Source organism: Leptonychotes weddellii, chromosome 11 (genome assembly GCF_054177405.1).
Source record: "Leptonychotes weddellii isolate Sample4059 chromosome 11, ASM5417740v2, whole genome shotgun sequence".
Classification (NCBI taxonomy): domain Eukaryota; kingdom Metazoa; phylum Chordata; class Mammalia; order Carnivora; family Phocidae; genus Leptonychotes; species Leptonychotes weddellii.
This window is the reverse complement of record NC_138379.1, coordinates 5528400-5547545: the sequence shown is the minus strand read 5'-3', so window position 1 is coordinate 5547545 and position 19146 is coordinate 5528400. Positions and strand designations below refer to the sequence as shown.

The 19146-nt window shown below is 57.6% G+C and overlaps 2 protein-coding genes across 3 annotated transcripts; one reads left to right on the top strand and one right to left on the bottom strand.

The window, feature by feature from the left end:
- Positions 1-137: 137 nt before the first annotated feature.
- Positions 138-4466, bottom strand: YIF1A (Yip1 interacting factor homolog A, membrane trafficking protein). Of its 2 annotated transcripts, none has more exons than XM_081797742.1 (8): positions 4245-4466; positions 3336-3547; positions 3067-3171; positions 2866-2944; positions 1339-1396; positions 1015-1170; positions 440-533; positions 138-364 (listed from the first exon to the last, which is right to left on the bottom strand). In XM_081797742.1, the coding sequence occupies exons 1-8, from the start codon at positions 4273-4275 to the stop codon at positions 194-196; spliced, it is 906 nt and encodes a 301-aa protein (XP_081653868.1). In that variant the 5' UTR covers positions 4276-4466; the 3' UTR covers positions 138-193. The 2 variants fall into 2 exon arrangements, with proteins under 2 accessions (XP_081653868.1, XP_006740248.1); XM_006740185.3 differs by having other exon boundaries at positions 138-340; positions 4245-4464.
- Positions 4467-6938: 2472 nt separating this feature from the next.
- TMEM151A (transmembrane protein 151A) lies at positions 6939-11898 on the top strand. The gene is made up of 2 exons (XM_006749062.3): positions 6939-7155; positions 9414-11898. The coding sequence occupies exons 1-2, from the start codon at positions 7081-7083 to the stop codon at positions 10743-10745; spliced, it is 1407 nt and encodes a 468-aa protein (XP_006749125.1). The 5' UTR covers positions 6939-7080; the 3' UTR covers positions 10746-11898.
- Positions 11899-19146: the final 7248 nt, after the last annotated feature.

The window sequence follows — 19146 nt, the reverse complement described above, 5'->3', positions numbered from 1 at the left end:
ACCCCTCCCTCTGCCTTTCAAAGCAGTACCAAGGCCACCAACTCCAGGAAGCCCTCCCCTGGGTCCCCTGAGCCTGGTAAACCCTGGGCAATGGAGAGACCCCCACCCCACGCCCCAGGAACAAGGGTCAAATACAATCAAGGAAATCAAATCTTCAATGTATGGCAAAATCAGTGCCAGTGGGGGTCAGGGGTCACCGGACCAGGTGGAAGGTCAGCCAGTATATGATGAGGGGCTGGAAGGCTGCAGCTCCCAGGGTCAGGTAGAGCTGGAGACGCTGCCGGGGAGCTGGGCCCCCCATGTTGTCAGGGCCCAGGGCTGCTGTTCGCAAAGAGCGCACCTGGAAGAAAGGACAGAGCTGAAGCTGGGCCGGGAGGGAGAGGCTCGTCCCCAGCTCCTACCCCAGGCGGAGAGGCACAAGGGGCAGCCCCAGACTCACAATGAAGTACATGAGCGAAGACGAAGTCCAGGCCAGCGCCACGTAGTAACCATCACTGCCGAAGAGCAGCCCTGTGAGCACGCTGAGGATCATCCTGCAGGGGGTGTGGTGCAGGTGGGGGTGAGGGGGAGCGCAGAAAGAGAAGGCTGGTGATCTCCCAAGGGTCCGGGCCTCAAACTGGCCCCACCACCCAGCCTAGGCCCCACCCACCACCACTGGGGCCCTTTATGTCCAATCTGTCTCCACAGAGTCCTAGACTCAAAATGAATCTGGAAGACCTAGGACTCAGTCCTAGGACGTGGATCTGAGACCCCCTTTACTAACCCAGCACAAGGCCCTTCTCCCCTGTGTTCCCAGGATGACTCTCCACACATTCCTGACCTGAACAACAGTACACGGTTCCTGAGGAGAATGCTAAGAACAGCCGGTTCCTCTAACAGAGAAGAGCTAGGGCCCTGAGAGGGGCAGAGGGGTGCCCAGGGTCATAATTCAAGACTACAGCTACACCGGCTAGGAACCCATGGCGGCAGGCCCCTCTCCCAGGCCTGCCTCTGGCCTGGCCCATCGGTACTCACCCCACATATTTGTAGCCGCTGTAGGCTAGCAGGTGGAAGATGCTCAGGTCACTGCGCACGGTGGCCAGATAGGCGCCCAGGAGCAGGGCTAGCACCTCCATCACGACCCACACCAGCGCTGTGCTTGCACACAGGCCCAGCACCTCTGGGGAGAACCTATGGCCACGGGGGGGAGGGGGAGCATTCAGAAACCAGCCATCCTGTGGCAGGTGTGAGACTGAGGACATGGCCTGGGCTTGGGACCTGCCACAGGTCCCCTAGGGAGGTGAGGAGAGCAGTCAGGAGGGGGAGCCGGCGGGAATGGGGGAGGGCGTTGATACTAACCTTTTCTGAATGCCCAGTGCCATCCCAGCCAACAGCACATAGGTGATGAAGGCCATTGCTGCCAAGAACCAGAAAGATGCCATCAGCCTGGTTTCCTCAATCAGAGCCCCCTGGCTAGGTATTTGAGGCCATTTACACTCCCTACCTTCTCCCCATACTTCCTTCCCTGCATATCCCCACATGCCAACCTCCACAGTCAGCTCCTAATACCCTGCTTGGGATGCCTGTCCCTGCTCAGCCCTCTCTCCCCGTGAAATGCTACCTGACCCCCGGGACCACCAAGCCACCTCCTTCCCTGTCCCTGTGCTAGGACACTCACCAAATTTTCCTGCTCTGGCCCACAACATATCAGGGGCCAAGGCTATTGCTAATCCTAGACCAACAGGCAGGGGCCAAACTGATCTCCCACAACACTACAGGACTAAAATACAGGCTTCAAGACAACCCAGGCTCCCCCCAAAGTCCGACCCATGGGGATGACGTCACCTCAGCCAGTGATTTTCAGTCTGGCCACGGGCGCTGGCTTGGGCGCTGGCCATCCCACCAACGGAGAGGGCTCCTGGTTTACCTCTGCTGTTTACACAAAAGCTCAGAGCCAGGGGGAGCTGGGCTTTCACACCAACTTTAACTCCTCGGCCCTGTTCTCTGCCCCCTTGAAGCACCAGAACTGATGTGCCCACCAGAGAGCATGGGGTCTGGTCAGGAAACCAGCTCTACCACCTATATATATAAGCTATGTGGCTTCAAAGACAGTCGTCTCTCTGAGCCTTGGCTTTGACACCTAAAATGGGGATGGCAGTTCCTGCTTTACAAGGTGGCTCTGAGAGAAAATGGAATGAAGGATAGAACCGGTGGCCCTCCCGGAGCAAGTGGGCTGACTGGCTGCCCTGGCAACCCATCTGAGGGCCGCCCGGGCACACTCGCCCCTCCTCCAGGGTGTCCACCGTGGGCTTCGCCTTGTGCAGGCCCCAGGACAGAGAGGAGTGAGATGCACTCCAAGGACGGCAGCCGACCCCATGCCATGTGGATGGGCAGTTACGGGAACCCAGAAGGGAGCGACCACTTCCTCAGAGGAGGGAATGTCGGCGCAGGACTTGGGGGACGAGTAATCGCTCTGGCAGTAACTATTATTTACAGCGTGCTTCCTGCTGGGTGCACATCACCTCACTGAATCTCCACAGCGATCCTTTATGGTAGAGACTGTTGTCATTCCTGGTTTACACAAGAGTAAAAGTAGCCAGCCTGAGGTCCCATTACCGGAAGTTGCAGGACCAGGTCTAAACCCTGGGCTCCAGGGGAGGGACATGGTCCCAGTTAAGAGGCAAGAAGATCTCAAAGGGAGTACCCTGAGGGCCCACCCAGGAAGCTCCTTACCGGTCCCCCTGCTCCGTCTACTGGGTGTCTAGCAACCAGCACACACAAAAGCACCAAGGGCAGATGCTCAATCCATGCACGAGCCTCTCTCTCCTCGTTGGTACCTCCAGGCACAAGTCCCCCCCCGCCCCGCAGCCCAGGTCAAAGACTCACTGGGGATATAGAGGTCAGGGGCGTTGAGATCTTGCCGCGGCGGCACAGGCACATCGCGGCTGGGCTGTACGTCCCAGTTCTGGCGGTGGCAGCAGCCAGGTCAGGAGAAAAAGAGACAATGAAAAGAAAGAAGGGGGTTGAGGTCTGGGGGCCAAACTCTGGGACGGGACGAGGGAGGCACACAGGGCCCCGCCAGCTCACCTGGTGTGTGTAGGGGAAGACCAGTAGCCCCAGCTTCTTGGCCACATAGGCCGTGTCCACAGCAAAAAAATACTTGAGTTTGTTCATAGACACAAAACGGTGCAGCTGGGAGAGGAGAGAGGAGGCTGTGGACAAGCTGCACACCAAACCTCAGGGTGCTCCTCTGTGTGCTCCTTCCCTGAGGGCTGCTGTGAGAATTAGGTGGGATCCCGTGATGCCCCATCCCTGGCCAGAAATCTTGCCACCCTTGCCCTGGGGGTGGGCCACACCTCCTTGTGCACCATGTCCTTCCCGTGGGATGCGATGGAGCTGCCATAGGCCATAGCCACGCTGGCCACTGGGTCCCCAAGCAAGTGGTTGACACTGAAGGCCACGTCGGCTCCTGGGGCTGGGTATCCCCCTGGCTGGCTGGAGTAAGCACCACTTGTGTCATCGAAGAGGGGAGGGGGATCTGGAGCTGCCCGGGCCCTGTGCTTGGAGCCTGTGGGTTTGTAGGTACTAGAGTAGGTGACAGGAATATCAAACATGAGCCCAAACCACCACCCCTTCCCCCAGGTTGGGCAGCCCTTGTATGGGTCCTGGGGCCACCAATCAGTTAGTGAAACCCGGGCTGGATAGGGGTAGGTAACCCAGAAAGAACTTTGATGAGGGATCCTTTTCCAGAGGTGCTAAATGTCGGCAAAGAAAGAGCTGAGGCAGCGCCTGGAAGTGGCTGCCCACCTGGGGGTTTCTGGGGGCCCTGTCGAGGGAAGTGATCTCTGAAATGAGCCTTGGAAGAGTGAGTAGAAGTTTCCTAGGTGAAGATAACTAACTGGGAGGGCATCCCGCATGAACGAGGATGGGAAAGGCGACAGCTGGGTACCCACAGGCCCTGGGCTGTGGTGAGGGCCCCTACCAGGGTTATGACAGGTAAAGGAAGTTCTGAAGGCAGACCCCGTTCGTGCCCGGGTCTGGCATGGGAATCCCAGCTATGCTGTCACCGCCCGATCTCAGGGTTGGGCCGAGGGGGCGAAGTCCAGGACGCGTTGTGGAGTCACGCAGGGCAGAAACCCGAAAGACACCCGCCGCCCTGGGGAGCGGTCACGGCTGCCCCTCTCCCTCAGGGTGAGCGGGCAGCGCCGCCGACCCTCCTCCGGCCGGTCGGGCCGCGCGTCCCGCCCGCCCCTCGCCCCACGCACCGTGGGCTCCGTAGCCCGAGTGATAAGCCATGGCCGCGATGCTGGCGCTCCCCAAGGGCCCGCTGCGCCGCCTCGTGGGTACGAATACTAATAAGGCAGCTGCTCAGCTTCTTGGGCACCGACCCGGGTTATGGAGCAGCCCGACACGTCCGCGAGCTCTTCGACCACAGCCGCCATGTCCTCAGCGTTATCCTCCGTCGCCTGCCATTGGCTTGTCGGCGGCGCTAGCTCACCCCTCCTCTCTCCCAATTGGTTGCTGGCGCGGCCTCGCCGAATTAGATTCGGCAGTAGTCAACTTCCGGGAGGGGGGATAGGCGGAGCAATCCGAGGCGCTCTCGGATTGGATGCTGGGTTTGTTAGTTCGGGGCCAGAGCAGCCAATAGGTGGGTTAAGGTAGGAGGAGGTTGAGAATTACTTCCGCGCCTGCGCAGTGGGGCACTTGACGCTCGTCGTGCCACGACTGCACCAGGTGGAGACCTGGCGGAGGAGGGAGTACGGGAACGGAGTTTCACTCGGGGGACGTACCCCAGGAGGGAATGGGTCCGTGGGCTCTACCAAGTCCCGCCCCTTGGGTCTCCTGCTCCTCCCTCTCAATGCTAGCTTTCCTCTCCCGTCCTCCATACTAACCCACCCCGCCAGTCCTGGCACGGAGCCCGGGCAGCGGCCGAGGTGTTCGGAGGAGGCCGGGCGGGGCAGTGACAGCGCGGCCCAGCGAGCCCCGGAAGCTGACTCCTCCTCCCGCCTCCCACCCTTCCTTCCGGCGCGGGTGCTGTCCGTTGCCCGGTGCTGAAATGCCCTACAGCCACCTCCGGATCCTGCAGAACGAGGGGGCCTGCTGCTGGGAGGAGGGTCTGGCCTCTTGAGAGAGACAGAAAGACACACACACACACTCTTGAGACAGAACGAAAGACACACACACACACACACACACACTCTTGAGACAGACAGAAAGACACACACACACACTCTCTCTCTCTCGAGACAGACAGAAAGACACACACACACTCTCTCTCTCTCGAGACAGACAGAAAGACACACACACACACACACACACACACATACCCATTACACATATTGAAAACTCCAGAAGATTTGAGTCCCTGAGAGTGGGTGGTATAGTCGGGACAGGATCCTGCACCAGGCCTGGCCCCTCAACTCTCCCGTGGTCCAACCGATTTGGGGGTGGAGGTGTGCTGATCCACCTCCTGAAGTTGCATTTGAAACTCCTGAGTCACTGCTGGCCCTGCAGTCCATCTTAAAGTGAGACATGCCCCCGCCTTGAAGCCTCACTCCTGAGGCCGGGGGTGTTCCTTTCTCTCTGCCCAGTTTGTGACCACTCTCACCCTCCTCAGAGATAGTAGTCTTCAGGGGCCTCCTCTCTCACACACCTTCAGCCACCACTTTCTAGGGAGCAAAATCAGGTCCTCTGCAACCTGCCTCTAGCTACGCAGTGTCCAGTTACACCAGGTGACTTTCCTACTTTCTAAACACAGCCCACGTGATCTAATCGTGCCTTTGCTCAGAAATCCCCTCCACCTGGGATGCCCTTCCCCCTCATATCCATTTGTCCAAAGCCTAGTTATTCTTTAAGAATCAGTTTAACTTGTGCCTCTCAGAGAGACAAAGGGAACAGAGAACTGACCTGGCTGGGGATTGAGGCCAGAAGCTGGGTTCCAGGCTCCTTCTGGGTACACCAGTTTGCCCTGAATATAAATTCTATTAGGACCGGGCCAATGTCATTCTCCACTCCTACACTTGTCTTCACAGTGCCAACACAATACTTGGATATAGAAGATACCCAATAAACATCTGTGTCCAATAAATAAATAATAAATAAACGGATGAAGCCCTGGGTCACTCCTTTACTCTATCACTTCAATCACCTCATCTTTAAATGGGTAGGGATATTGAACTGAATGTTTTTTGAGTTTCTCTTTGGGGGGAAAAAAAAGCGGCAAAGCAACCCAAAACTCACCTAGCATTGCAGCTCCCTATGTCCCACCAACTAATTGTCTACTTTGAGGGCTAGCCCAGACCCAGGGGCAGGTGTGAAGGTCTGAGGCTCCTGAGGGCCAGGGAGCAGCAGTGCGGCCACCAGTCCTTGGGAGGGCATCCTCCCATGAAGGACAGATCCCACTCCCCTGTACCTCATGATGAATGCTTGTGCACCTTTCTATTCCCATTTCTCAGGTGGGAAAACTGAGGTTGGGGTGGAGAGTGCAGGCCCAAGGTCGCGAAGCCTAGGACCCTGGGTGTCCTGGCCCCCAACCTGCCTGGGCTCTTAAGTGAAGCCCAGCACCTCTGTCCAGCGAATGAGGCGTATCACACCTTTCTGGGTTGTAACTGCTTTTTCCCCTACGAGCAAGGCTTCCAGGGTGGGGTCTGGGTGGGCTTAGGCCTGGGCCTACTCCGCAGAGACAGGACGCCGGGGGCAGTACCCACCTTTGAGATCCATCCCCCATCATTTTACAGCAGGAGAAACAGGCCCCAAGAACAAGGACTCGGCCAAGGTCGCAAGCGCAAGCGCGGCGGGAGGGGAACCCAAGCTTGGGTCCGCCAGCCTGGGGTTCTCGGGGGCGGGGGTAGCGCCCGCGGTACCAGGCGCTGCCGGCGGCGCCGCGGGTGCCGCGGGGGCGGGGTCAGCGGAGGGCGGGGCGCCGGGCACCGTGGCCGCCGCCGCCGCCGCCGCCTCCGCCGCGCTCGGGCTCGAGCTCGGCGCACTCCCTGCGCGGCCGCCGAGCCGAGCGGACGCCCTCGGGGCCGCGCCGCAGCCCTCTGCGCTCCCCCCTATCATGCCCCGGGCCCGGGCTCGGGCCGCCCAAGCAGCCAGGACACCATGCCCGAGGGCGGCGGAGGCGACAGCGGGGAGGTGCCCGCGTTCATCCCGGACGGCGAGCCGCTGCGGGAGGAGGTACCGGCGCTGTGTGTCGGGGGGCCGGAGCCAGGGCTGGAGCGGGGATGAGGGGGACGACGGAAGGGGCAAACCCCGGGACAGGCGCTGAGGGGGGGAAGTCTCAAAACCCCAGTTGCCAATGACGTCATTAGGGTAGCCGGCGTCTGGCGAGCCGAGGGGCTCGCGTGGGGGGTCGAGGTGGGGGGGCTGGGAAGGGAGGAGGGGGCGACTCCCGCCCCGGGAGCCCCTTCATCCCTCCTCGCCCTCCTGTGACGTCAGCGCCTGGCCCCTGCGCGCCCTCATTCCGCAGCGCTGCCCCTCACCCCCGAGGCCCCGGGGGTCAGGCCCCCCGCCCAGCCCAGCCCAGCCCAGCGGCTCACGAGGTGCCCGGGCGGCGCCTGCAATGCAGCAGCAGTAGTCGGGACTTGGGGGAGGGAGCGGAGGGAGGAGGGGAAAGAGGAAAGGAGGCGGCATCTGGTACCCCTTCTCCCTCTCCCCGCGGTGAGGCCCGAGGGCCCATCCTGCCGGCTGGGACCCCCAGACTGGCCTCTCCTCAGCCCTAGCCAAGAAAAGGATCTGCGGAGGTGTGGGGCCCTGTGTGGGGTGTTGGGGTGATAGGTGGTGAGTGGGTCTGTGTACGTGTTTGGATGGATGTAGTGTGCTTGTGGGTGTGTGAGTGCTAGTCCGTGCTCCCCACATCTCGGGTGAGCTGGAGTCAGGTGACGGTCTGGTGGCTGCTTGGCTTGGCTGATGTGATGCGTGAACGTGTTCTGTCGTGGGTGGGTCTCTCCTGTCGACTCTGGGGTGTGATTTCAGGTTGCAGTAGGGGCGGGGTTGGGGGATGTGCACTGTGGTCAGGTGAGGGTCTGGTGTGGACCTGGGCTTCAGTGAATGTGTAACCGGCATATGCATGTGTGTGTCCTGTGCTGGGTGGGTCTGTGTGAGGTGTGTGCAGGTGGGTGAGTGCGTGCACCTGAGCACCCTGTGATGGTTGTGAGGGGTTGTGCCTTGGGCGCTGGTGAGGGCCCGGGGTCTGGGATGAGCAGGCCACGTGCACATCTGTGGTTGGTGGGTCTGTGATAAACATGGGGTGGGGGGTGGACGTGTGGGCGTGTGCATCTGACTGGCCCTGCAGGTCATGGTGATGATGTGTCCGTGTGGTGGGTGACTGCGGGGGAGGGCAGGCTGTCCTGGGCTGGGCTGGGGGCATTTCCTCTCCTCTTGGATCTCTCAAGACCTGGTGTTGCTGGGGTTGGAGAGGTGGCCCTTACCTCCACCTCTGCTGTTTCAGCAGGCCCCCTCTTTCTTCCTTCTCCTTCTTTTCTCCACTCCCTCCCCCGTCCCCCACTTCTCTCTCCATAGGCACCCTAGAGGTGAGGTGGGGGCCAGGCTGGGAGCCCTGCCCAGGAGGAATAGGCCAAACCCTCCCGGCCAAGGAGTGGCCCTGCTGCCCAGCAGCTGTGTCCCACCCCCTCCCTCGCAGCACAGATGGGGAGTGGAGGACGACGCTCCATCTGCGCCCCCCCCAGACTCACACCTCCTCCGTTCCCAGCTCTTCCTCTTCTCTTACTTAAAAGCTTCTCCCAAGTCTCTAAGTGGAACCAAGGGACCCGAGGGAGTCTCAGGGTAACAGGAATAATATTTATTGCTATGGCCAGACGCCATGCTGAGAAGGCCACACATAAGATCTTGTTGAAACCTCGCAAAAGCCCCAGTTTACAGATGAGGAGACTGAGGTCCAGAGAGGATGAGGGACCTGTCCAAGTCATCCAGTAAGTGGTGGAGCCAGCGCCGAATCCTGGGCCATGGAGCCCATGCTCTTCACCCTTAGGACCCCGTGCCAACAGGTCCAGCGGGTCCAGGAAGCAAGGCCCAGAGAGGGCAGGAATATGGCCAAGACCACACAGCAAATTAGGGGCAGGGTTGGGACCAGAGATCAGTTTTCCAAATGGCCACTCAGGGGGCCCTTCCCTCTCTTGGCAGAGATGGGTCTGTTTCGTCCTAGGTGCCCTCGACTGAGAGACAATGGGGCACCTCTACTGGGACAGGCTCGGGGGCGGGGGCAGAGAGGCCCCAGTTTGAATCCTGCAGCTCTACTGTGAGAGCCAGAAGGGCGAGGTCTGGAGCAAGATGCTCAATCCCTGAGAGCCTCAGTTTCCTCCTCTGTGGAGTGGGGAGCAGAGCCCCAGCTCCTCCCAAGGGCTTCGGCAGGGGGGCAGGTCCAGCCGACGGCCTGTCCTGACCCCCGCCTCTCCCCCTCTCTGCCCACCCTGCAGCAGCGGCCCTTGAAACAGTCCCTGGGAAGCTCCCTGTGCCGAGAGTCGCACTGGAAGTGCCTGCTGCTCACGCTGCTCATCCATGCCTGCGGCGCCGTGGTGGCCTGGTGTCGCCTGGCCACGGTGCCACGGCTGGTCCTGGGGCCTGAGGCAGCCCTGGCCCGCGGGGCCGGGGGCCCACCGCCCACCTACCCAGCCAGCCCCTGCTCCGATGGCTACCTATACATCCCGCTGGCCTTTGTCTCCCTCCTCTACCTCCTCTACCTGGCCGAGTGCTGGCACTGCCACGTGCGGGCGTGCCAGGCGCCGCGCACAGACGCCCACACCGTGCTCGCCCTGATCCACCGGCTGCAGCAGGCGCCGCCCTGCGTCTGGTGGAAGGCCACCAGCTACCACTACGTGCGCCGCACCCGCCAGATCACCCGCTACCGCAACGGCGACGCCTACACCACCACGCAGGTCTACCACGAGAGGGCCGACAGCCGCACGGCTCGCGGCGAGTTTGACTACTCCGCCCACGGCGTCCGCGACGTCTCCAAGGAGCTCGTGGGCCTGGCTGACCACGCGGCCACGCGGCTGCGCTTCACCAAGTGCTTCAGCTTCGGCAGCGCCGAGGCCGAGGCCTCGTACCTCACCCAGAGGGCCCGCTTCTTCAGTGCCAACGAGGGCCTGGACGACTACCTGGAGGCCCGCGAGGGCATGCACCTGAAGGACGTGGACTTCCGCGAGTCCCTCATGGTGTTTGCGGACCCCCGCAGCCCGCCCTGGTACGCGCGCGCCTGGGTCTTCTGGCTGGTGTCGGCGGCCACGCTGTCCTGGCCACTGCGCGTCGTGGCCGCCTACGGCACGGCCCACGTGCACTACCAGGTGGAGAAGCTCTTCGGCGCCAGCTCGCCGCCCCCCGGGGCCGTGCCCAGCGGGCCCCCGCTCTCCCGCGTGGCCACGGTGGACTTCACCGAGCTGGAGTGGCACATCTGCTCCAACCGGCAGCTGGTGCCCAGCTACTCGGAGGCTGTGGTCATGGGCGCCGGCTCTGGCGCCTTCCTCCGGGGCTGCCCGCGCTGCCGCCGCTCGCTCAGCAGCAGCTCGCTGCCCCCCGCCCGGCCCAGCGGGCCCCGCCTGCCTTTCAGCCGCAGCCGCCTCTCCCTGGGAGCTGGGGGCCGGGCCACGCCGGGGGTCTTCCGAAGCCTGAGCGGGGGGCCGCTGGGGCGCCGTGGGGAGGACACAGAGCCCCTGGAAAGCCCACCGTGCTACGAGGACGCCCTTTACTTCCCGGTGCTCATTGTCCATGGTGATAGCGGCTGCCAGGGGGACGGGCAGGGTGCCCTCTGAGACCCCCGTGGTCCCTGGAGTGGCCTCCTCCCCACCATCCCGCCATGGGCTCCGATGCCTGAGTAGCTGTTGTCCGAGACAGGAAGGGGAACACAGACCAGCACACGAGGGGTGGGGGTGGGGTAGAGTCCTTGAACAGACTGTAGCGCAGTGACCCAGGGTCATTTTGGGGGTGAATGGACACCCCCACTGAAGTGGAGTCTGTGAACTGTCCCAGCATGACTCCCCTCACCACCACCACCACGTTCCACCCTGTGCAGCGGCTGGTGATCCAGCTTAGGGCCCTCTCAGGTTGGGCGGGGTCGGGGGGGGGGGCGGGATGTTTCCAGAAAGCCTGGGATGGGGGAGGAGTCCTGGGGACAGCTGTTGCATGCAGCCGAGGGCTGCCTCTGGGCTCTTCCCTGCACGGCCGAGGCCACATTGGGAGCCCTCGGGCAACCCAGAAGCACAAATTGGTGGTTTGGGGCCATGCCCGGTTGGTCGGGCTGGCCTCCACGAAGCTGAGGAGCTGGATGAGGCAGCTCCACAGCCTTGGCCCCACGACCAGCCCCAAGACCCCATCCTCCTCCCCTGACCTGCCCCTCCCTGCCTGCCCTCTGGTCTCTGCTCAGGGTCTTCCCCGATCAGACTCTGTGGCACAGCCCCTGTATTGGGAGCCCGGTTCTTGGAGCACAGCCTTGTCCCCCGTGGCCCCCTGATTTTCCCTGGTGTACCCTCTCCCACATCCAGCTCCCCTATGACCTGGGGTTCCTTTTCAGGGCCCTGCCTTGATCTTGCATCTCCTTGTCTCTGCTCCTGTCCCCCCAAAGTCCACCTCCGCCTCTATCAGCCACGCACACACACCCAGGCTTTGCCCTCTCATTGCTCCCCCAGACTTCTCTGCTCTTCACCTTCCTGATGACCCACGGGGCCCAGGGCCACAGGGCATCCGAGGGACCTCGGCCTTGGCCACAGCCTCTTGGACGATGCACCCGCTCTGCCATGGAGGCCCCTGCTTCTCCCATTGGTGGGGCCTGGCCTAGGGGACACCATCCCTCCTCCAGGGAGGAGAGAGTAGTCCCTTCCCAACTGGGGTTTCCACCACCTCTCAGGGGCCAGTGGGGGAGGGAGGAAGCAGAGAAGATGCAGATAAAATAAAAGGTATGAAATGGAAGGTCTTCTCACGTTGCATTCCTAAGTGGTGGGTCCAAGGCCACTACAAGAACAGTGGGTCACCCGGGGTCAGCGATTCAATGCTCAGCTCTGGAAGGGGATGCCGGGTTGGGCTCCAGTGTTCCCAGGAACAGGGTAAGCTGAAAGGGAACCCCCTTGTCCAGCTGAGGGCCTGATACTCAAGTTTGAATTGCTCTGAGCAGCTGATTCCAACCAAGTGGTATCTGGGTCACTTCTAACACGTTTTCCAAGTGGTCCGTCTTCCAGCCCGGTGGGGGTTTTAATTCCACAGCTGGGCAGGCTGAGGACTAAGAGACCAAAGTGGAAGGAAAGAGCTATGGTCTGTGGTGCAAGTTCAGTGCCCCCGATGGCTACTGGTGTTTGGGGGAGTGGGCGTTGAGCATGTCAGAGGATACAGGGTGGGAAACAGCCAGCCCCACGTCAGCCCATGAGATCTGAAGACCGAGAACAAGGGCAAACGAAGGGCCTCACTCCCTCCTGGCAGTGGCATCTTCCCATGTACGGCCATGCAGGGTGTTCACTCTGCCAGGGCACTGGGCTGAAGGATAAGTGTGGGTGGAAGCCAGCCTGTGGGCCACTCCTCAAGCCCCGGCATGGAGTTGTACCCACCTGCACAAAGGCCCCAGAAGGACTAGTGGTGGCTCTAGAAGGTGCTGGGAACAGGTGGGATTCGCCCGGGGAAGAGACGGGGCAGAGGGTGTTCTGGGCCGCGGGACTGCCTGCACAAAGGCCTGGATGCAGGGCATGAAGCAAGGTGTGAGGAGGAGGAAGAAGAAAAGAGCTGTGAAACAGTTGGCTGAGGCCTTCCATAGCAAACCCAGAATTTGTCCATAAGCTGGGGCAAACCAGAACCACGAACGTGCCTGAGCAGGTAAGTGACAAGGTCAGGGCCACATGCTAGAATTTTAGGTGAAGTCCAGCTGCCTGCTGGCCATGGGGGGAGGGTGGTGTTAGACCAAAGCTTTCCCTGGGCATCACTGCCTCGCTTCTTTGGGAGTGAAGTCAGTTCTTTGTTCAGAAGCAACTTGAAAAAACTATGGTACCCAAGCATTTAAGGAAGCTGCATGGACATTGTGGGGGAGGAGTGTGGGGGGGGGGAGGTTTCCTGGCTCCAGCTCCTGCCCATGAAGAAGATTTCCTTCTTCCATTCTCCTGCTCTAACACCACAGTCACGAACTACCTGCTAGCTATGATCCACTATCCTCTCTTTCTCAACAACAGAACCCCAGTCTTACTTCAGATGGCAATGAGCCCAGCTAAAAGGCAACATTTCTAGCCTCCCTTGCACATATAGTGTGATGCGGTGACTTAATTTTAGGATATGAGATATAAGCAGAAGGTGTTGGAAAGGATTTTTAAGAATGCTCCTTGAGATAGAAATAATATCGGTGAAGGCTAGTTCGGTCCTCTTGTTTCATCCTGCATTCAGCCTGGAATGCAAATGTGATGGTTGGAACTCCAGCAGCAATGTTGGATCAGGATGTGACCTTGAGAATTGTGCTCATGTGCTGAGACTAGCAGAACAACAAGATAAAAGACCCTGGGCTTCTAATGACACCATAGGAGCTTCCATATTATCCTTGGGTTGCCTACTTGCAGATTCTCAATAAGAAGGAGAAATAAACTTCTAGTTTGTTTTAAGCTACCGTTTGTTTGTTTTTTTTTTTCTTGTTTCTATTACTGGCATCCTATGTTAATTATCTACTACTACATAACAAATTACCCCAAAACTTAGTGGCTTAAAACATCAATAATCATTATTATCTCTCCTGGTTTCTGTGGGTCAAGAATTCAGACAGAGCAAACAGGGATGGTTTATCTCTGCTCTGGGACATCTAGAACCTCTGCTGGAAGATTCTAAAGCCAGGGGTGGAATCATCAGAAGGTTCATTAATTCATATGTTGGGCAGTTGGCGCTGGCTGATGGCTGAGGGCCTAACTAGGTCTATCGACTGGGACACCCAAAGAGGGCCTCTCCATGCAGCTCGGGCTCCCTCGTAACATGGTGGCTGTTTCCAAGGACAGGTGTATCAAGAGGGTAAAAGCTGTTATTGCCCTTTATGATCTAGCCTTAGAAGTCACGCACGCCACTTCTACCCTTTCTATTGGTAAAGGTTATTAAGAAGATCCACCCAGTTTCTAGGGGAGGAAATATAAGACCCCACCTCTCAATGGAAGCTTGTCAACATCACATTATAAGATTGGCATGTTGGAGAGGAGGATCCTAGTGACTATCTTCAAAAATGCAATCAGCCACTGAGCCAAATGCCATACTTAACTGATAGACATCTACAGAGTGGTCTGCAAAATGAACACCAACCTTTGAGGGAAGAAGGTGGTGACGTGACAGATGTGGGCCAGTTGGGCAGAACAATCTGCTCAGGTCATTTGTTGGGGCCCTCTGACCCATGATAGCTTAAATATGGCCACAAATTCTTCACAGCTTCCCCCTCAAGAGGTGGAATCTGTTTCCCTGCTCTTTAAACCTGGGTCAGCCTTGTGACTTGCTTTGACCAATAGAATGTGGTGGATGTGATGTTTGCACCTGGAGAGGTTGGGTCTTGAGAGGCCTTGCAACTTCTACCTGTGGTGTCGTGGAGCCCCAAGACCACCACGCTGTGAAGACACTCAGCCTCGCCTCCTGACAGATGACAGGTTGTGTGCAGGAAGACTAAGGTCCCTAGTCAAGAGCTAGCTAGCATCAGCTTCCAGATATGGGAATGAGGCCATCTTGGATATGCCAGACCCAATCAAATCACAGATGACCATAGATAGCCACAGGAATGACCCCGGGTGTAACTAGCAGAAGAATCCCCAGGCTGCTCCCAGCCCAAATTGCTGACCTACAGGTTGGTGAGAAATAAGAAATCCTTGTTGTTTCATAATACTAAGTTTTGAGGTGGTTTTTTGTGTGCGATGGATAGTTGATAAACGCTGGACCCACTTCTACTTCACAATGGGGGATCACTGGGCCTGCACAACCAGGTAGAGAAGAGAATCACGAACCCCAGTGTCTTCTTGACAGCTCCCATCTCCTGGTCTCCTGCTGTCTCATGTTCACGTGTTCAGTCTCTGTTACAGCCAACATCGAGTCAGGAGAATTCTTAAAAGGAGAATGATGTCGAGGAAGGGGACAGAGCCTTGTTCCAAAATCCCAGAGGCCTCTGCCTTTACTCTCTGATTGAAGTCTGGGACAGCATGGCCAAAACAGAGCATTTGACTTCCAACCTGCACCCAACTCTGCCCCTCTGTGTCTTTTCCATTTCAGGAAAGAGTGCCACCATTCATCCCGTTGCTTAAGCCAGACATTTGCATGCCAATCCTCTCCTTCTCCTTCTTAACTTTTTATTATGTAACATTTCAGGCATCACAAAAGTGGAGAGATGGGTGCAATGAGGCCCAGCTCTACAGCCATCACCCACCGTGACCACTCTCACGTCACCCACACACACCTCCCTCTTCTCCCTGCTGCACCTGGGTTATTTTGAAGAAGACCCACAAGCTGTGGCATTTCATCCATGAACACCTCCTTACCCCCACCCACATGAGATCTACCACCCGGGATTCCTACCTACAGCAGCTCCCTGAGCAGTCCCCAGATCCTCTCCATCCCAAGCCACCACCTGGCTTCAGGTGCCCAGGGGCCCTCCTCCAGTGACTACACAGACTCCACAAGCCTCCCTTTCACTCATCCCCTTCAGCCCATGGAGCATCATCTTCACATGTGAATCAGATCACATCTCCACCTGACTCAACATACACTGGTGCCCCCTACCAAACATCAAATATAGTCCAGGCTCCTGCCCCGGCCCTCAGATCCCTGTGGACTCTGGCAGATGTCCCTAGGCTTACCTGGAGCCTGCCCCCCTTTCCTTACAAAGCCCCAGCCACAGGGGCCTCGTGCCTGATCCTAGAACAAGCCAAGCTCCTTGCTGCCCTGGGGTCTTGGCACACACTGTCCCACCTCCTGGAACTCTCTTCCTTCCCCTAGCTCTTCCCTTGCTCCCTTCACCACTCAGGGCTCTGCTTGTGTGCGAGTCCTGATGGTCTAAATCCATCCCCTACCAACCCCACTGCTATCCTTGCAATAATTTCTATGTAAGTGTGTACAAGTTTATTATTTGTTCTTCTGTTAGAACTAAAGCTATGGGAGGCAGGTGGTGGCAGATGCAGATCTTGGAGTCGGCAAGCCACTTACCCTCTCTCTCAGTCTTCTCAGATCAAATGGGGGGTAATAATAGAACCTACTGACTTCTGGGGCGCCTGGGTGGCTCAGTCATTAAGCGTCTGCCTTCAGCTCAGGTCATGATCCCAGGGTCCTGGGATGGAGCCCCGCATCGGGCTCCCTGCTCGGCGGGAAGCCTGCTTCTCCCTCTCCCACTCCCCCTGCTTGTGTTCCCTCTCTCGCTGTGTCTCTCTCTGTCACATAAATAAATAAAATCTTTAAAAAAAAAAAAAAAAGAAACTACTGACTTCAGAGGGTTGTCATAAGGATTGAATAAGATCATACGGTACCATGCTTAAAACGGCCCCAATATCGTAAATGCTCAATACATTCAGCTATAATCATCATTAGTACTAATATTATTATTAATTATGAATAGACACTCCATATGACACAGACACGTGCTTCACCAGCAGCCAGCCCAAAATTACAGGAACAGTGCCGGCCACACCATAAATGTCCACTCAGTATTGCTAAGTGAATGATTCCTGAGCTCCTATGGACACCTCCAACATCCGGGGTTACTGTGCCCTGAGGATGGAGTCTTGCAGCCACTTAGCCCAGGGCCCAGACGAGCCACAGGAGCTTTGCCTCACTCGGCCTCACTTGAGGTGGAGCTTTATGATCCCCAAAAAGTGAATGGGCCCAAGAAGGGCACCCAGGGAAATGTAAGCTGCCTCCCCACCCAGAGTAAACCACGCAGTCTTGTGTCTCCTCCATAGATCTAGGCCCAGGATCCAAGGCCCCTTCGAGAGCTTCCCCCAGGTGGCTGGCCCCTGCCTTTTCCACGAGTTTCATCCTCTCTCATGTCACCCACGCTGCCATCTATTCTCTGGAGCTCCCGAGGAAAGTCATCGCTGAGGTGGCCAGGGTGTATCTGGAAAGGGTAAGGAGGATCAGGCGTCCAGCCAAAAATTGGACGCATCCTTGAGTCAGCATGGCCAAGGAGTGCTGTGGCCCAGTTATGTGAAGGCAAAAAGCTCCCAGAAGTCAGCTTCCACAGAAAGAAAGAAAAACAGACTGGCCAAATTGATAAATGCACACCACGGGCCCGAGGCTGTATGTACATCTCCACCAAAGAGGAGTTTCTGGGGGCGCCTGGGTGGCTCAGTTGGTTAAGCCACTGCCTTCGGCTCGGGTCATGATCCTGGAGTCCTGGGATCGAGTCCCGCATCGGGCTCCCTGCTCGGCGGGGAGCCTGCTTCTCCCTCTGACCCTCCCCCTTCTCATGCTCTCTCAATCTCATTCTCTCTCTCAAATAAATGAATAAAATCTTTAAAAAAAAATTAAAAAAAAAAAGAGGAGTTTCTGTCCAGAATGTCAGCTCAGACCCAAATCAACTGGTTTTCAGTAACCTGGGGTCCTACTCCAAAAGACAGGCGTATTTTTCTTCTCTTTGACTGCTATTTTTGAAACTTGTAAAATGAAAGAGACCAAAATAGGGGCACCTGGGTGGCTCAGTCGTTAAGTGTCTGCCTTCAACTCAGGTCATGATCCTGGGGTCCTAGGATCGAGCCCCGCATCGGGCTCTCTGCTCAGCGGGAAGGCTGCTTCTCCCTCTCCACTCCACCTGCTTGTGTTCCCTCTCTTGCTGTGTCTCTCTCTGTCAAATAAATAAATAAATAAAATCTTTTAAAAAAAATTAAAAAAAAGAGAGACCAAAATAAAAATACTGAATTCTTTCAGTAGAAGAATTTCAAAGATTTTTTTTTTTTTTAATTTGACAGAGAGAGAGAGAGCACAAGCCGGCGGGGCGGTGGGCACAGGGAGAGGGAGAAGCAGGCTCCCCGCTGAGCAGAGAGCCCGAATGGCGCTCGATCCCAGGACCCTGGGATCATGACTTGAGCCGAAGGCAGACAGATGCTCAACCGACTGAGCCACCCAGGCACCCCTCAGTAGAAGAATTTCAGTGTATGTGTTATAAAAGCACAACATGTCAGGGCGCCTGGGTGGCTCAGTCAGTTAAGCATCTGCCTTTGGCCTAGGTCGTGATCCCGGGGTCCTGGGATGGAGCCCTGCGTTGGGCTCCCTACTCAGCGGGAAGCCTGCTTCTCCCTCTCCTTCTGCCCCTTCCCTGGTTCCTGCTCACTCTCACTCTCTCTCTCAAATAAATAAATAAATATACAAAATCTTAAAAAAAAAAAAAAGGCAGGAAAAAACCTCAAAGGCCCGCAAGAGAGGGATGGCCACAGAGGCACAGGGCGGGTGGTCTAGATGGTTCCTGAATGAAGTCCAAAGCCGGAAATGTCTCCTGACATTGCTATTGTAGCACACCGTCCCCCTCGGGCCACACAGCCACATGGCCAGGAATGACTGTTGGGGGGTCACAGGCAGCAAGGGCCCCTCCGAGTGGAGGCTCTCCCAGCTGTCTGGACTGCAGCATAAAGTGGCTGGAAGCTCTCAGGTGGCAGTTTCTCTCTCTCATAAACAAGCCAACAGCAAAAAGTGGGCTTTCTCTTCTGTCGGACTTACTGGATGCTCCACTGCAGGACCTGTTCCCCGTGGCTAGTGGGATCTCACACCAATCTAGAACGATCTTCCTGGTCTCCAAGTGTGGTAAGCAGAATGGTGGCCCCAAATGTGTCCACTCTCTAGTCTCCGGCACCTGTGAACATGTTACTCTACATGGAAAAAGGGACTTGCAGCTGTGATTAAAGTTAAGAACCTTAGGGCCGCCTGGGTGGCTCAGTTGGTTGGGCATCTGCCTTCGGCTCAGGCCATGATCCTGGGAGTTCCAAGATGGAGCCCCACATCCATCCAGCTCCCCGCTCAGCTGGGAGTCTGCTTCTCCCTCTGTCCTTCCCCCTGCTCATGCTCACTGTCTCTCTCACTCTCAAATAAATAAAATCTTTAAAAAATATAAAGTTGGGCACCCGGGTGTCTCAGTCGGTTGGGCATCTGCCTTCAGCTCAGGTGGTGATCCCAGGGTCCTGGGATCGAGCCCTGTGTTGGGCTCCCTGCTTGGCAGAGAGCCTGTTTCTCCCTCTCCCTCTGCAGCTCCCC